Source organism: Oncorhynchus kisutch, linkage group LG3 (assembly GCF_002021735.2).
Source record: "Oncorhynchus kisutch isolate 150728-3 linkage group LG3, Okis_V2, whole genome shotgun sequence".
Taxonomy (NCBI): Eukaryota; Metazoa; Chordata; class Actinopteri; order Salmoniformes; family Salmonidae; genus Oncorhynchus; species Oncorhynchus kisutch.
The window spans coordinates 12,539,081-12,556,524 of record NC_034176.2 but is presented as its reverse complement, the minus strand read 5'-3'; the positions used below and the strand labels follow the sequence as shown (position 1 = coordinate 12,556,524).

The window sequence follows — 17,444 nt, the reverse complement described above, 5'->3', positions numbered from 1 at the left end:
GCAGACACTTCTGATGTTTGGCTGTGTGTTTTTCCTTGTAGCTTTGAGGTGAATGAGACCATGGGAATGCTGAACCTGGTGGTCTACAGGAGCTCAGGGACCTACGGAAACGTCTCGCTCTTCTTCTACACTCAGAACCTGGAAGGTCAGCTGGGTCTGGACTACAACGCCACACCATCGGTGAGGCCACGCCCCTAACACACTAAACCGCCAATCAGAGTTCTTAAATTATGTAGGGCCAGGGGCGTGCTCAGCAAGACACATTGTTTTGGAACGTTCAGATATAAAATATGCTATGTAGAACAAACATGCCTCTCTGATGTACACTGTATTCATGGTATTTCCATCTGCAGCATTTGACAACATTTGGCTATTGAACATGGCCCAGGAGTTTTCTCTGACCAGGTGATCTGACCTGGGAAAACTCTGGGCCCCAACAATGAGACTAAACACATCATGCCCTATTGTGAGTTCATGCAGTACGTTTTGTTTGTTCTTCAGATGCTCCACTTCGCTGATGGCGAGAGGCATCAGTTTGTTGAGGTGCAGATCATTGATGACGTCATCCCAGAGGGAGCTGAAAGGTTCCAGCTCATTCTGGCTAATCCATCATCTGGGCTTAAGCTGGGAGCCAATACCACAGGTAGGATGTGCTGGAAGCCTGTAGCATCATGCACATTCACTAAACCTGTTTACATTGGTGGAAAAAGTACCCATATTGTCATATTTCAGTAAAAGTAAAGATACCTTAATAGTAAAAGTGAAAGTCACCCAATAAAATACTACTTGAGTAAAAGTATTTGGTTTAAATATGCTTAAGTATTAAAAGTAAATGTAATTTCTCAAATATACTTAAGTATCAAATGTGTACATATTTTCTGCACAGACTGCACCATTTCCTTGTTGTTTTTTTAAATGTACAGATAGCCAGGGGCACACGCCAACACTCTGACACGTTATAAATGAAGCATTTGTGTTTAGTGAGTCTGCCAGATCAGAGGCAAAAGGGATGACCAGGGATGTTCTCTTGATAAGTGCATGAATTTGACAATTTTCCTGTCCTGCTAAGCATTCAAAATGTAACGAGTACTTTTGGGTGTCAGGGGAAATGTAGGGAGTAAAAAGTACATTATTTTCTTTAGGAGTAAAGTTAAAGTTGTCAAAAATATAAATAGTAAACTACAGATACCCCCCAAAAAATGCTTAAGTCGTATTTTAAAGTATTTTTACGTAAGTACTTTACACCACTTCCTGTTTTATATTGTGTTGAAGGTACTTTTTGTAAAGTCTAAGTCAGTGTTTCCCAACTCCAGTCCTCCAGTACCCCCAACAGTACACATTTTTGTTGTAGACCAGGACAAACATACCTGATTCAACTTGTCAACTAATCATCAGGCCCTCAATGAGTTGAATCAGGTATGTTCGTCTGGGGCTACAACAACAATGTGTGCTGTTGGGGGAACTGGAGGACTGGAGTTGGGAAACAGTAGACTACGTACGTGTGGTTTCACACATGAAATATGACATACTCTCTGATGAAAACTGCTTTCCCTTTCTCCCCTGTTGCCTATAGCAACGGTGAACATCTTGGCCAGCGACGATGGCCACGGTGTCATATCCTTCAACAGCAGCCAGCCCTTCCTGCTGAGGGAGCCTACGTCGCTGTCCGGGCTCGGGGAGAGCGTTGCCACCCTGTACGTTGTGCGTGACCCACCCCAGGGCACCTTCGGCACCGTCACTGTCCAGTTCACCATTACACACGCCAACGGAACACTGGCCCAGGACGATCTCATACCCTGGCAGGGCTTTGTGGTGCTGGAGGACGGAGTCAAGTTCAAGGTCAGTAGGATCAAAGCAAAACATTTCAGCGGCCCCTCTATTGACAGCTGAGAGAAAAACATAAATGTTTAAGTTTTAGAGCAATTCTACACATTTTGCCATGGGGCGGAGAAAATATTTAGCAATTTTACAGCTACTTTTCTGCAGTTATACACATTTTGTGGAGAGAATAAATTAAAAAAAGATATCTGAGTGAGAGTGACTAACAAAATCAACTTTCTAGCTGACATGGGCAAATTGAGTGATTGACATAACAAGAGAAACATTTCAAATATTGCCCCTTGGGTATTCTACTATTCTAAATTTCAACAGGAAGTTGAGAAGCCGACTGGATTCCAAAACATTTTTATTTTGTGGAAATTGATCTGTGGACCAACAAATATCCCCCAGTTGCCCATCCCGGGTATAGATACAGGAGAACTGATTGAACTGTTGAACTGAATAGATTGAAGATATATATTGAATAATTAAATGAATTGATTGAAGATATATATATATATTGGGTAATTAAATGAATTGATTGAAGATATGTATTGGATAATTGAGTTAATTGATATAAAGGCAAGAGGCGTGTTATTTGGAGAATATCAAAGGCCGTTAGGTATAGACATCTTATCTTGATGTGTTTCAGTACCTTGGAAGCACAGAAGTCAGGGAAGCTATAAAGCCCTTTATATTCTCATCTCTGACGTGCTGATGATCTCTGACGTGCTGATGATCTCTGACGTGCTGATGATCTTTGACATGTTGATAATCTCTGACGTGTTGATGATCTCTGGCGTGTTGGTTGATGATCTCTGGCGTGTTGGTTGATGATCTCTGACGTGTTAGTTGATGTTCTCTGACGTGTTGGCTGATGTTCTCTGACGTGTTGGCTGATGATCTCTGACGTGTTAGTTGATGATCTCTGACGTGTTAGTTGATGATCTCTGACGTGTTGGCTGATGATCTCTGACGTGTTGGTTGATGTTCTCTGATGTGTTGACGTTGTAGACTTTGGAGATCTGGGCAGTTCTGGACGCTGAGCCTGAGGTGAACGAGACATTCACAGTGACCCTGTCCAGTCCAACTGGAGGGGCGCGGCTTGGAGACATATTCTACACAGTCATCACTGTGCTGCAAAACTCCGCCCCTCTGGGCCTCTTCCGCATCGCCTCCTCCCTCAACAGGTGAGCGAACACTGGATCACACTCACACACGCACATGCACACACATGCATTCACACATACAAACATGCACGCACACACACAAACGCTCACACAGACACGCTCACACACATAACACATGTACATCTATCTCTGCAGGACTGATAGCTCTGTGGTGGGGAAGGAGGGCGGTAGGACCGTGTTCTTGACTGTGTCCCGCATTAAAGGTCTGGAGGCAGCGGTCAGTGTGGAGTGGGAGACTCAGTCGGACACAGCTGTTGCCGTGGGTAAGATGGGCTAGGTACTTCATTTCTGCACTCAGTTAATGTCATATGCCCTCAGTACAAAATATAGTGTTCATTTCAGTTCCAGGTCTGTATTCATATGTTCACCATGATATACAGTGATTATACTAGTCAATTTTCAGAGGGGACTCTTCCAGTGATGGCAGTGTATCAGATCTTCCCAGAGACCCCCACCTCAGGCTGGTGTTCCCTGGCTGGTGGAGCCTCTCCTCTGGCCATGAGGCTAGACAGGCCCTCAACTGGAGGCTCCACCCAGACCCACGCCACTCTTTACAGGTGGCAGGGGGTGTTGGTGCCTATACAGGTAATCTAGTGATGTATCTAAACAGTATCCTATAGCCCAATTCCATATCGACCCCTAGACCCTACACCCTAAGCAGGTGGAGATCGGAGAGGATGTGGCAGCTATAAGTAATATGGTAATTGGCTAAGCAATATGCTGCATATTTACCGCTTTTAGGCTAAGCAAAAATATCCATCTTGACCCCTGATAGGCTAAGCAATTATCTCCATCTTGACCTCTGATAGGCTAAGCAAAAATCTCCGTATTGACCTCTGATAGGACTTATTGCATAGCTTATCTTGGCCTCTTATAGGCTTAGCTATAAGCTCCATCTTGGCCTCTGCTAGGCTAAACTACATAGGTACGACAGTTGAACTATATACAGTGCTTTCAGAAAGTATTCATATCCCTTGACTTTTTTTCTCACCCATCTATACACAATACTCCATGACAAAGTGAAAACATATTTCTCGAAATGTTTGCAAAATGATTGAAAATGAAATACAGAAATATATAATTTACATAAGTATTCACACCCTGAGTCAAAACATGTTAGTGTCCCGCCCTGACCTGAGATATCTCTGTTTGTAAAGAGCTAATTGACTCTCTGTTTGTAAAGAGCTAATTGACTCTCTGTTTGACACTAACAGAAGACCCATTGTCCCGCCCTGACCTGAGATATCTCTGTTTTCTTTATATTTAGGTGAGGTCAGGGTGTGACTAGGGTGGGTACGCTAGTTTTTTATTGTCTAGGGTTTTTTGTATGTCTAGGGTTTTTGTAGGTCCAGGTGATTTGTATGTCTATTGTGGCCTGATATGGTTCCGAATCAGAGGGAGCTGTTAATCGTTGTCTCTGATTGGGGATCATATTTAGGTAGCCATTTCCCTTTGGTGTTTGTGGGATCTTGTCTATGTGTAGTTGCCTGTCAGCACTTGTTTGTATAGTTGACCCTCAGTTTTTTCCTATCACAGCCATTAAACTTTTTAAAGTCATCATTGGCCTCATGGTGAAATTCCAGAGCGGTTTGCTTCTCTCCAGCTACTAAGTTAGGAAGGATGCCAATATCATTGTAGTGCCTGAGTGTATTGCGACACCATCCAAAGTGTAATTAATAACTTTACGATGCTCAAATGGTTATTCAATATCTGCTCTTTGTTTACCAATAAGTTCCCTTCTTTGTGAGGCATAGGAAAACCTCCCTGGTCTTTGTGGTTGAATCTGTGCTTGAAATTCACTGCTCGACTAAGGGACCTTACAATTATCTGTATGTGTGTGGTACAGAGATGAGGTAGTCATTCAAAAATCATGTTGAATACTATTATTGCCATAGAGTGAGTCTATGCAACGTATTATGTGACTTGTTAAGCACATTTTTACTCCTGAACGTATTTATGCTTGCATAACAAAGGTGTTGAATACTTATTGACTCAACACATTTCAGCATTTCATTTTTAATACATTTCTAAACATTTCTAAAAACATAATTCCACTTTGACATTATGAGTTATTGTGTGTAGGCCAGTGACACAAAATCTCAATTGAATAAATGTTTTAATTCAGGCTTTAACACAAAACATGCTGGAAAAAGGGATGTGAGTAGTTACTGAAGGCACTGTAGGGACAGTAGTTGAACTACGTAGGAGGCCAGAAAGATGAAGGGAAGAGGGAAGGAAGACATGAACCACTCACCCAGAACAGCTTTTAGAAAACTGCCTTTGTGTTGCATACACATATGCAACAGTCTATTTATAGTATATCATGATGCCTGATTGCACTATGGGGTGGCAGGTAGTCTAGTGGTTAAGAATGTTGGGCCAGTAACTGAATGGTTGCTGTTTCGAATCCCCGAGCCAACAAGGTAACAATGTTTGTTCCCTTGAGCAAGGCACTTAACCCTAATTGATCCTGTAAGTTGCTCTGGATAAGACCATCTGCTAAATGGCAAAAATACATATAATTCTCTCTTGTTTTCAGTCGGTGACGATCCAGGACCCTAGGATGTGTGTGGGTTTCTCTATGAACGGCTCATCCTATGTAGCAATCACACATGGCGCCCTCCTGGACTCCCCTGCTGTCAACCTCAGCCTGTTCAGAGTGCAACAGGACCTCAATCTAACCCTGGTGAAGCCTGTTACCTGTTGTCTTTTAATTTGTGGTCCTTATGATGTGTTTTCTGCCTGCAGACATTATGTAATATATACATAGTAATCAATTACTTACTATAAATCAATCACTCATTGGCCTTCTGTTCCTATGGTTAGTTCTCTTTTGACAGTCGCTCCATGTCAGGGGCATTAAGTTCAGTAATGTATTCATGTATATTGAACATCAAACCTTTCCACATAGGAACAATCACTGGCTGTTGAAGCTCTTGATGTTAAACACTTCTCCATTGAAAAAAGACACTACTTGATTGCCTCAAGCCAGGTGAGTTTGGGGGATAAAATGAACTTGTCATAACCTGTGAAACATACCTGTACAGTACAGGTGCTCCGGGACATGATATCCACATGCACACCACCACATTACGATTGTTATTCAAATCAAAACGGCCAATGCATTTTGACTTCACCACCTGGAGTTGATCTCGACTAGCTAGTAGCTAACTTGTCTTGTTTTTACCAGGTGTTCGTTTGGACTGGAAGTGTCTTGGCTCTCCATCAGAGCCTGGAGCTTCAGGGTGTCCTTAGCGTGTCTCCCTTCTCCCATGGGACCACCCTCTACCTGGTTGTCTGTGTGAGGAGAAAGATGGGGGACGGTTGTGTGCTGTTCCAGTGGAGTGGAGGGCACTTCCAGAACCCTAGGCCTCTGCCTGTCAGCAGCAGAGCTCAACAAGTAGAGTCTCTAAACAAAGGAGCAGACACTCTCCTTTTGGTCATCACCGAAGGTGACCTCATGTGACCTTCTCTAAAAACCACATCCTCTGTATTTGTCTTTGCAATCTAAAATCTTCTATGTTGACATTTTGCTACGGTGCCATTTTGTATTTATTAGTTATTCTCCGTGTGCTCTGAAGTGGCTTATGTGGTGCAGAGATGGTGACGTGGCTTAGGTGGTGCAGAGATAAAGAAGTGTCTCATGTGGTGCAGAGATGGTAAGGTGCAGATATGATACTTACCAGGCATAGTTAATGTGTCCCCAATCCACTGTTGACAAAACATGGTTTGTGTGCACAGACGGGAGGGAGTAAGGCGACAAAAGTCCTTATGTATATTGGAGCCTTGATAAAACACCACAGACCACAATCCAAATAAGTGAAGTAGGTAGTCTCTATGATGTGAGTTTCCCAGAAGGCTCAGTGTAGTAGGCCAATGGGAAACCACTCAGCATAGTAGGCCAATGGGAAACTGTTCAGTGTAGTATTTCTACAAACTTCAAAGTGTTTTCTATCCAATGGTACCAATTATATGCTTCTGGCTTCTGGGCCTGAGTAACAGGCAGTTTACTTTGGGTACGTCAGTCAGACAGGAAGTGGAGAAAAATAGACCCTAGCCTGAATAAGTTTTAATGTGAGTCTGGAAGGAGAGTTTACAGTCTAACCAGACACCTAGGTATTTGTAGTTGTCCACATATTCTAAGTCAGAACCGTCTAGAGAAGTGATGCTAGTTGGGCAGGAGGGTGCGGGCAGCAATCGGTTGAAGAGCATGCACTTAGTTTTACTTGCATTTAAAAGCAGTTGGAGGCCACGGAAGAGTGTTGTATGACATTGAAGCTCGTTTGGATGTTTGTTAGCACAGTGTCCAAAGAAGGGCCAGATGTATACAGAATTGTGTCATCTCCGTAGAGGTGGATCAAAGAATCACCTGCAGCAAGAGCGACATCATTGATATATACAGAGAAAAGAGTCAGCCCGAGAATTGTTCGCTGGGACAACACCCATAGAGACGGCCAGAGGTCCGGACAACAGGCCCTCCGATTTGACACACTGAACTCTGTCTGAGAAGTAGTTGGTGAACCAGGCGAGGCAGTCATTAGAGAAGCCAAGGCTATTGACTCTGCCAATAAGAATGCGGTGATTGACGGTGAGTCGAAAGCCTTGGCCAGGCCGATGAAGACAGCTGCACAGTACTGTCTTTTATCGATGGCAGTTATGATATCGTTTAGGACCTTGAGCGTGGCTGAGGTGCATCCATGACCAGCTCTGAAACCAAATTGCATATTGGAGAATTCAAAATGTTCGGTGATGTGTTTGTTCACTTGGCTTTCATCAGCATCTGAGCAGCTAACCGATCGCTGCAGCTGTACATAGCCCATCTGAAAATAGCCCACCCAATCTACCTACCTCATCCCCATATTGTTTTTATTTACTTTTCTGCTCTTTTGCACACAAGTATTTCTACTTGCACATCACCATCTGCTCATCTATCGCTCTAGTGTTAATTTGCTAAATTGTAATTACTTCGCTACTATGGCCTATTTATTGCCTTACCTCTTCACACCATTTGCACACACTAAATATAGACTTTTCCCCCCTTTTTTCCCAATTGTGTTACTGACTGTACACTTGTTTATTCCATGTGTAACTCTGTGTTGTTGTTTGTATCACACTACTTTGCTTTATCTTGGCCAAGTCGCAGTTGTAAACGAGAACTTGTTCTCAACTAGCTTACCTGGTTAAATAAAGGTGAAATAAAAAATGTGAAAAACTTGCCTTTCGAAGACTTTAGAAAGGCAGGGCAGGAAGGATATAGGTCTATAACAGTTTGGGTCTAGAGTGTCTCCCCCTTTGAAGAGGGGGATGACTGGGGCAGCTCAACAATCTTTGGGGATCTCAGACGATACGAAAGGGACGCTGGACACACTAGTAATAGGGGTTTCAACAATTTCAGAGGATAATTTTAGAAAGAGAGGGTCCAGATTGTCTAGCCCAGCTGATTTGTAGGGATCTAGATTTTACAGCTTTTTCAGAACATCAGCTGATTGGATTTGGTTGAGGGGGGCTTGGACAAGTTGCTGCAGAGATGTTGGCCGGGGTAGGGGTAGCCAGGTGGAAAGCATGGCCAGCCGTAGAAAAATGCTTATTGAAATTATCGTAGATTTATCGGTGGTGACAGTGTTTCCTATCCTCAGTGCAATGGGCAGCTTGGAGGAGGTGCCCATTAACAAACAAATACTTTTGGCAAGTGGGTTAGGACATCTACTTTGTGCATGACACAAGTAATTTTTCTAACAGATTATTTCACTTATAATTCACTGTATCACAATTGCGAAGTTATCCGAAGTTTACAAACACTAAGTTGACTGTGCCTTTAAACAGCTTGGAAGATTCCAGAAAATTATGTCATGGCTTTAGAAGCTTCTGATAGGCTAATTTACATAATTTGAGTCAATTGGAGGTGTACCTGTGGATGTATTTCAAGGCTTACCTTCAAACCCAGTGCCTCTTTGCTTGACATTTTGGGAAAATCAAAAGAAATCCCCCAAGACCTCAGAAAAAAATTGTAGACCTCCACAAGTCTGTTTCATCCTTGGGAGGAATTTCCTAACTCCTGAAGGTACCACGTTCATCTGTACGACCAATAGTACGCAAGTATAAACACCATGGGACCACACAGTTGTCATACCGCTCATGAAGGAGGTGCATTCTGTCTCATAGAGATGAACGTACTTTGGTGCGAAAAGTGCAAATCAATCCCAGAAAAACAGCAAAGGACCTTGTGAAGATGCTGGAGGAAACAGGTACAAGTATCTATATCCACAGTAAAATGAGTCCTATATCGACATACCCTGAAAGGCCCTTCAGCAAGGAAGAAACCACTGCTCAAAAACCGCCATAAAAAGCCAGACTACAGTTTGCAACTGCACATGGGGACAAAGATTGCACTTTTTGGAAAATTTTCCTCTAATCTGATGAAACAAAAACAGAACTATTTGGCCATAATGACCATCGCTATGTTTGGTTGAAGAAAGGGGGATGCTTGCAAGCCAAAGAACACCATCCCAACCGTGAAGCACGGGAGTGGCAGCATCATATTATGGGGGGTGCTTTGCTGTAGGAGGGACTAGTGCACTTCACAAAATAGATGGCATCATGAGGCAGGAAAATTATGTATATGTATTGAAACAGGAAGTTAAAGCTTGATCGCAAATGGGTCTTCCAAATGGACAATGACCTCATGCATACTTCCAAAGTTGTGGCAAAATGGCTTAAGGACAACAAAGTCAAGGTATTGGAGTGGCCATCACAAAGCCCTGACCTCAATCCTATAGACAATTTGTGGGCAGAACTTAAAAAGCGTGTGTGAGCAAGGAGGCCTACAAACCTGACTCAGTTACACCAGCTCTGTCAGGAGGAATGGGCCAAAATTCACCCAACTTATTGTGGGAAGCTTGTGGAAGGCTACCTGAAACGTTTGACCCAAATTAAACAATTTAAAGGCAATGCTACCAAATACTTATTGAGTGTATGTAAACTTATGACCCACTGGGAATGTGGTGAAAGAAATAAAAGCTGAAATAAATAATTCTGTCTACTATTATTCTGACATTTCACATTCTTAAAATAAAGTGGTGATCCTAAATGACCTAAGACAGGGAATTTTTACTCTGACAAAATGTCAGGAATCGTGAAAAACTGAGTTTAAATGTATTTGGCTAAGGTGTATGTAAACTTCCAACTGTATATCTGTTCTTAGTTCTACATTTTTTGAATGGGGCATGCTTTTTAAGATAGTGAAGAAAGCACTTTTAAAAAGCAATCAGGCATCCTCTCCTGACAGGATGAGGTCAATATCCTTCCAGGATACCTGGGCCAGGTCGATTAGAAAGGCCTGCTTGTAGAAGTGTTTTAGGGAGCGTTTGACAATGATGAGGGGTGGTCATTTGACCAACAACCTATTACACACGCAGGCAATGAGGCAGTGATCGCTGAGATCCTGGTTGAATACAGCAGAGGTGTATTTAGAAGGCAAGTTGATCAGGATGATATCTAAGAGGGTGCCCATGGTTATGGATTTAGGGTTGTACCTGGTAGGTTTCTTGATCATTTGTGTGAGATGGAGGGCATCTAGCTTAGATTGTAGGACGGCCGGGGTGTCAAGCATATCCCAGTTTAGGTCACCTAACAGTACAAACTCTGAAGATAGATGGGGAGCAATCAATTCACATATGGTGTCCAGGGCACAGCTGGGGGCTGAAGGGGGTCTATAAAAAGCATCAACGGTGAGAGACTAGTTTCTGGAAAGGTGGATTTTTAAAAGTAAAAGCTCGAATTGTTTGGGCACAGACCTGGATAGTAAGACAGAACTCTGCAGGCTATATCTGCAGTAGATTGCAACTCCGCCCCCTTTGGCAGTTCTATCTTGTCGGAAAATGTTATAGTTAGTTAAACATTTCTGGATTTTTGGTGGCCTTCCTAAGTCAGGATTCAGACACGGCTAGGTTGATGGAGTGTGCTAAAGCAGTGAATAAAATAAACTTGAGGAGGCTTCTAATGTTAACATGCATGAAACCAAGGCTTTTACGGTTACAGAAGTCAACAAATGAGAGCGCCTGGGGAATGGGAGTGGTGCTGGGGGCTGCAGGACATCACCAGAGGAACAGGGGAGGAGTAGAATAAGGGTACGGCTAAAGGCTATAAGAAATGGTTGTCTAGTGTGTTCGGAATGGAGAGTAAAAGGAGCAGATTTCTGGGCGAGAAAGAATAGATTCAAGGCATAATGTACAGAAAAGTGTATGGTAGGAGGACGGGGGACGTCCGGGGGACGTCGCAACGGAAGAGCCTGTTGAAACGGAAGAGCCTGTCAATGTAGTAGGCCAATGGGAAACCGCTCAGTGTAGTAGGCCAATGGGAAACCGCTCAGTGTACCACAGGCAGGCTCAGAGGATGTCATTTATAGTAGCTGGGTGTGTCATACTTAACAGAACCACCTGTGAGTGAAAGAATTGAGGGCTAACATAAAGCAGTGTGTGTGTGTGTGTGTGTGTGTGTGTGTGTGTGTGTGTGTGTGTGTGTGTGTGTGTGTGTGTGTGTGTGTGTGTGTGTGTGTGTGTGTGTGTGTGTGTGTGTGTGTTTGTGTGTGTGTGTGTGTGTGTTCCTATCCCCAGGTTCCTCTTCCTCCTGTGAGGTGTTTGTATGGGGTTCCCAGCAGCTGTTCCCCCAGCACAGCCAGTCTATCCCCCACCCTGGCCTGGCCTCTGCCCAGCCCTTCACTCTACCCTCAGGGATCAGTGAGTACACACACACACACACAATGGTGTTTGTTCTTCACTAGTTGCCTGTTTCTTGTAGCAACAGGTCACAAATCTTGCTGATGTGATGGTATTTCAACCAATATACATGGGAGTTTGTCAAAATTGGGTTTGGTTTTAAATTCTTTGTGGGTTTGTGTAATCTGAGGGAAACATGTGTCTCTAATATGGTCATACATTTGGCAAGAGGTTGAAAGTGCAGCTCAGTTTCCACCTCATTTTGTGGGCAGTGTGCACATAGCCTGTATTATCTTGAGAGCCAGGTCTGCCTACGGCAGCCTTTCTCAATAGCAAGGCTACAGTGGTTCGTCCTTTAAAGTTCTACGGCATGCTATTCTATGTTATTCTATTCTTAATTCTATGGCATGTTATTTAAGTGTGAACCACTGATACCATTAATGCTAGTTAGTGCTAATTTGACCACCAGAGGTCATCTTTGAGAAACATTTGATAGCGTTCAATAATGTCTGTACTAGAGGGGTTCAATTGCCAGACGGGGAGGAAGGAGTCTGCTGTCCTTGTAAATAAGAATTTGTTGTTAACTGACTTGTCTAGTTAAATAAAGGTCACACTAAAAGCACAACATTTCTGCACTCTATGTTTGTAATTCTAGCCTAACCAATACCCAAACGGAGATGAAGTGAACATAACAATCTCATTGATTTATCAAGACCTGTTCCCATGCTTGTCTCAGAGCTCTGCGAAATGGTGCTAAAATAGTTGTAGGCTATTGCTTCAAATCGTATTGCTTCTAACTTCAATATGTTCTTTAAATAAATAAGACCTAAACCACTTTTAACAGCACATTACTCAACACCAGTGAGACTCATGTTGCCTAAGGTAGGCCAACAGTACGAAAAATATGATGTGACTCTACGCCAATAATTACATAAAGAGGATTGGAGGATATTTCTGTAATTCAGTGATATTTATTCCCATAGTAATTCATTATGGATCCATAGCTAAATAAACATAGGCATTTTGAAAGAGTATTTTCATCATTATTTTATTAATGAAAGCATAAAGATGCCATTGTTAGTTACATTGTTTTAGTTTGAATGTGCAGACTGGCACTAAGAACAGAACAGAACGTTTCCCTAGTCAGCTCCATTATTAGTGTAATGCACCTTAAATATTTTAGAGATGATTTTGTTTTCAAATGACGTAAAATGAGTGAGGGAAAAGGCCATTCTTGAACATGGGGTGAGACATTGTTACTAATTTGTAAATAAAGCAGTTTGTCATTTAGAATGATTTATATCTGGTTTTAGAGGGAGAAAAAACAAAAACCTACTGTCATTTCATGGTTTTCCCAGTCAAGGCTGGGAAATCTGTTTCTATTTAGGTGTATGTCGCCCATTCATTGTCAGTTAGAGACACAGTAGGACCCAAAGCATAATCAGCGCTGTAACTCCTTGCGCTGGTCTGGAGCAATGAAGTGGTGACGCAGGGCACCGTACTAAACCACAAATTACCTCTATGTCCCGCGGCGTAAACTCGCAACCTTTAAAGGAGGAACCACTGCTGACTGAGTCTGTACATAATCAAAGCGTTCCTTAAGTTTGGGTCAGTCACAGTGGTCAGGTCAGGTATTCTGCCAGTCTGTACTCTCTGTTTAGGGCCAAATAACATTCTAGTTAGCTCAGTTTTTTTTGTTGACTCTTTCCAATGTGTCAAGTAATTATCTTTTTGTTTTCTCATCATTTGGTTGGGTCTAATTGAGTTGCTGTCCTGGGGCTCTGTGGGGTCTGTTTGTGTTGGTGAACAGATCCCCAGGACCAGCTTGCTTCGGGGACTCTTCTCTAGGTCTCTCTGTAGGTGATGGCTTTGTTATGGAAGGTTTGGGAATTGCTTCCTTTTAGGTGGTTTTAGGATTTAACGGCTCTTTTCTGGATTTTTTTTCTGGATTTTGATCATCTCTCTCTCTCTCTCTCTCTGTCTCTTTCTGTATCTCTGTATCTTTCTCTCTGTATCTCTGTATCTCTCTCTCTCTCTCTCTCTCTCTTTCTCTCGCTGTATCTCTCTCTCTCTCTCTCTCTCTCTGTGTGTCTCGTAGCCCATCTCCTGCTGGCCGGCAGCAACGGCTCAGCGCTGTACACCTGGAGGTCTGACATCACGCTGTTTGCCCTGGTGCTCACGTCTCCTCCAGCCTCCAACTTCCTCTCTCTCCCACTCCCCTACATCAACACCACTAAGAGCCTCCTAGCAGCCACCGAGCCCTCAGGCACCACTATGTATGAGCTCACCTCTGTCTCCAACCGTTCTGACTTCATACCCAGGTACAGATATGCCCCACTGTTCTCATGGCAACCCAATACATTCAGAACAGAGGCATTGGTCATATGTTTGATCAAACTTTGAGGAAATTGGCACTTACATCATCACTTGTGCCTGTTGTTCTTTGTTCATTCTTCAGTGGCTGTCTTCTCTGACCGTAATGCATTTCACTCTCAGCTATGGCGAGTTGCGTTTTGTGCCCGGTGACCAGGAGTTGGAGATTGCGGTGAACGTCGTCGACGACGATGTCCCAGAGGAGGACGAACAGTTCCGGGTGGTCCTGAAGAATCCCAAGGGAGGGGCTGAGATTGGCTTTGGTGGTCAGGTGACCGTGCTTATTCCAGCCAATGATGACGCCCATGGAGTCATAGGCTTCACACAGGTACTCTCTGTTGTTTAACTCTGATTTACTGTCAATTTCCAAATAGGTTTCTGTTGCTTGCATTTCTATGTCTATACATACATAAATTTATAGTGCTAACGCTCTATGCTCATATTTTATTTTCCAATACAGTTGAATGGTAAAAATCTTTATGATATTACAGTGCATACTGACATTGATGCTGTCTCTCCAGGGCTCTCTATCTGTGGAAGTGGAGGAGTTGACGAAGGGCAACCCTATCTCTCTGAGTGTTGAGAGGAGGAGAGGGACCTTCAGGAGACTGACCATCCACTGGGCAGCCAACGGCAGTCTGGAAGATATCTTTCCCACGTCAGGAGTGGTGAGTCTCTCTCTTTCCATCTCTCTCTCTCTCTCTCTCTCATGGCTAACTTCCATGTGTTCGATATAGAGAAATAGAAGAGATACCAAACAACTGATGTGCCATTTCTAGTTTAGTTCATTGGTTGCAAATTAACTTCCTGGATTGGCTGAGCTACATAGGAACAGACATCCACCCTGTTGTCCTCTACCGTGTTTCTCAGGTGACGTTTTCCCAGGGCCAGGTGGTGGCTACCATCAATCTGACCGTGCTAGCAGATAGCATCCCTGAGCTGAAGGAGAGGGTCACCATCACCCTGCTGGATGTCACCACGGTGGGCCTAGACCAGCACTCCAGGGGAGCGCTGATTGACCCCCAGAGAGCACAGGCCCTCCTCACCATCTTGCCCAACGGCTCACCCTACGGGTTGATAGGCTGGCACCTGGACTCCCAGTACCTCCTCACACAGGAGCCTCAGAGTAAGAAGCCAGCTGTTTGCATTGTTATACATTTATTTATACAGTGGAAACAACAACCACATTGTTGAAACTCACTAGAGGATGTCTAACTGGTTAGAACTGCCCTATCAGAGCCTGGGAACGGTCTGAATAATAAAAAAGTATAGTTAAAAATAAGCCCTATTTGAAAAATGTACATTTTTAAAGCTACTGAAGTGTTTGGTTACTTGTGTAAAGTAGGTTGTCATGAGCGATCATTACTTGATTTGACAGGCACTATGATGTTGGTGTGATTCACTACTACACATTATCCAATCTGTTTCTGTCCTTGTTCAGGCTATAAGGTTTAGGTAAGTTGTCTAATGCTCCTTGTACATGTTTGTCTCTGCTTTTCACCCAAGAGAGTCCCACTAATGTCACCCTGACCATTGTGAGGGAGCAGGAGGCTTCTGGGGAGGTGGCAGTGCACTACCAGACAGGACCAGCCCTATCCAAGCCCCCCTCCAACCAGGCCAGCGCCCCACAGGACTACACACCCCGGGAGGGCACCGTCATTATGAAGGAGAACGCCACCCTTGCCCTCATCACCATCACCATACTACCGGTACGCATAGAATATAGTAGAATAGAATAGAAAATGATAGAATATTACTTTATGGACAAACCATCCTCAAGACTCATCTTGGGATGACTGGGGACCGGATCCTCCTCCTCTCCTTCTCCTCTTCCACCCCAGCAATGTAAATCTAGATTGGTTCAGCAGACACTGTGGCTTTCTGCCTTTTCTGGCTGCTTTCTGCCTGTTCTGGCTGCTTTCTTCCTGTTCTGGCTGATTTCTGCCTGTTCTGGCTGCTTTCTGTCTGTTCTGGCTCTGTTCTGGCTGCTTTTAGCCTCTTCTGGCTGCCTGTTCTGGCTGATTTCTGCCTGTTCTGGTTGCTTTCTGCCTGTTCTGGCTGCTTTCTGCCTACAGCTTAGGTCCATACTAGGTCTAAAACCACCGGTGTTGGGTCTGCCACGGAGGAAACCAACTACTTATTTCCCATCGGAATAGATCCATTCCTAGTAAATTGCAGTGTTGAGTGGCTATTTTAATGGTAACTACTTTTGTGTTTTGTTTAGACTGAGAGGAAGTTTTGAAAAACATGGACCGGGTTTCTATGTGCTCTGAAACTGCCAACATTCTTTAAGGTTGATTGGGGAATAAAGGCTCTTTAGAAGTGGAACATGGGAAAGATCAGTAGTTCCTGTCTGTGGGTTGGGTTTTCTTTGCTCCTAATATAGCAGGCAACCATACCCCACAGCGTTGGTCAGATCCTCCAGACCTGAGGGCTGTGTGTGTATGTATCAACCAGGATGAGGCTCCGGAGCTGGCTGAAAGTTTCCTGGTGAACATCACAGGCGTGGAACTAGTGGGGGGGTTGACGGGGGCAGCCCAGCCCAGTGTGAAGAGGCCTGGCATGGAGGTGGCTGAGGTCACCATCCAGGAGAACGATGACCCACGGGGGGTCCTGCAGTTCAACGTCTCCCAGGTAATACCTTACACTACTACCTCTACCCATATGCTACACAATTTTCCTTGAATATGACACTCCATTCCTTTATTCTCCTTGAATATGACACTCCATTCCTTTATTCCCCTTGAATATGACACTCCATTCCTTTATTCTCCTTGAATATGGCACTCCATTCCTTTATTCTCCTTGAATATGGCACTCCATTCCTTTATTCTCCTTGAATATGGCACTCCATTCCTTTATTCCCCTTGAATATGCCACTCCATTCCTTTATTCTCCTTGAATATGCCACTCCATTCCTTTATTCTCCTTGAATATGCCACTCCATTCCTTTATTCTCCTTGAATAAAACACTCCATTCTTTATTCTCCTTGAATGAAACACTCCATTCCTTTATTCTCCTTGAATGAAACACTCCATTCCTTTATTCTCCTTGAATGAAACACTCCATTCCTTTATTCTCCTTGAATGAAACACCCCATTCCTTTCTGAAGTATGTCACAACATCTTACAACAGTAACTATATGGTGCTCTAAGGTTTAGAGATTATCTGAAAGCTCTGACTAACGAGTGAATGAATACCAATAGGTATGTTAACCCTATGGTACAAATGGGTATGTTAACCCTATGGTACAAATGGGTCTGTTAACCCTATGGTACAAATGGGTCTTTTAACCCTATGGTACAAATGGGCATTTTAATGTTCCAACTCTGTTTCTGTGTCTAATTT

The 17,444-nt window shown here is 43.5% G+C and overlaps 1 protein-coding gene across 1 annotated transcript in view; it reads left to right on the top strand.

The window, feature by feature from the left end:
- The window catches only part of LOC109872102 (adhesion G-protein coupled receptor V1), a 280,286-nt gene that overhangs the window by 82,623 nt on the left and 180,219 nt on the right, over nt 1–17,444 (top strand). The window contains exons 41-56 of the mRNA XM_031817533.1: nt 42–180; nt 502–643; nt 1,574–1,839; nt 2,833–3,008; nt 3,144–3,271; nt 3,412–3,593; nt 5,548–5,694; nt 5,920–6,000; nt 6,199–6,460; nt 11,621–11,743; nt 13,821–14,043; nt 14,219–14,423; nt 14,617–14,763; nt 14,966–15,221; nt 15,602–15,804; nt 16,553–16,729. Of these exons, the coding sequence (XP_031673393.1) occupies nt 42–180; nt 502–643; nt 1,574–1,839; nt 2,833–3,008; nt 3,144–3,271; nt 3,412–3,593; nt 5,548–5,694; nt 5,920–6,000; nt 6,199–6,460; nt 11,621–11,743; nt 13,821–14,043; nt 14,219–14,423; nt 14,617–14,763; nt 14,966–15,221; nt 15,602–15,804; nt 16,553–16,729 (2,857 nt within the window). The remainder of the gene's footprint in view (nt 1–41; nt 181–501; nt 644–1,573; nt 1,840–2,832; nt 3,009–3,143; nt 3,272–3,411; nt 3,594–5,547; nt 5,695–5,919; nt 6,001–6,198; nt 6,461–11,620; nt 11,744–13,820; nt 14,044–14,218; nt 14,424–14,616; nt 14,764–14,965; nt 15,222–15,601; nt 15,805–16,552; nt 16,730–17,444) is intronic.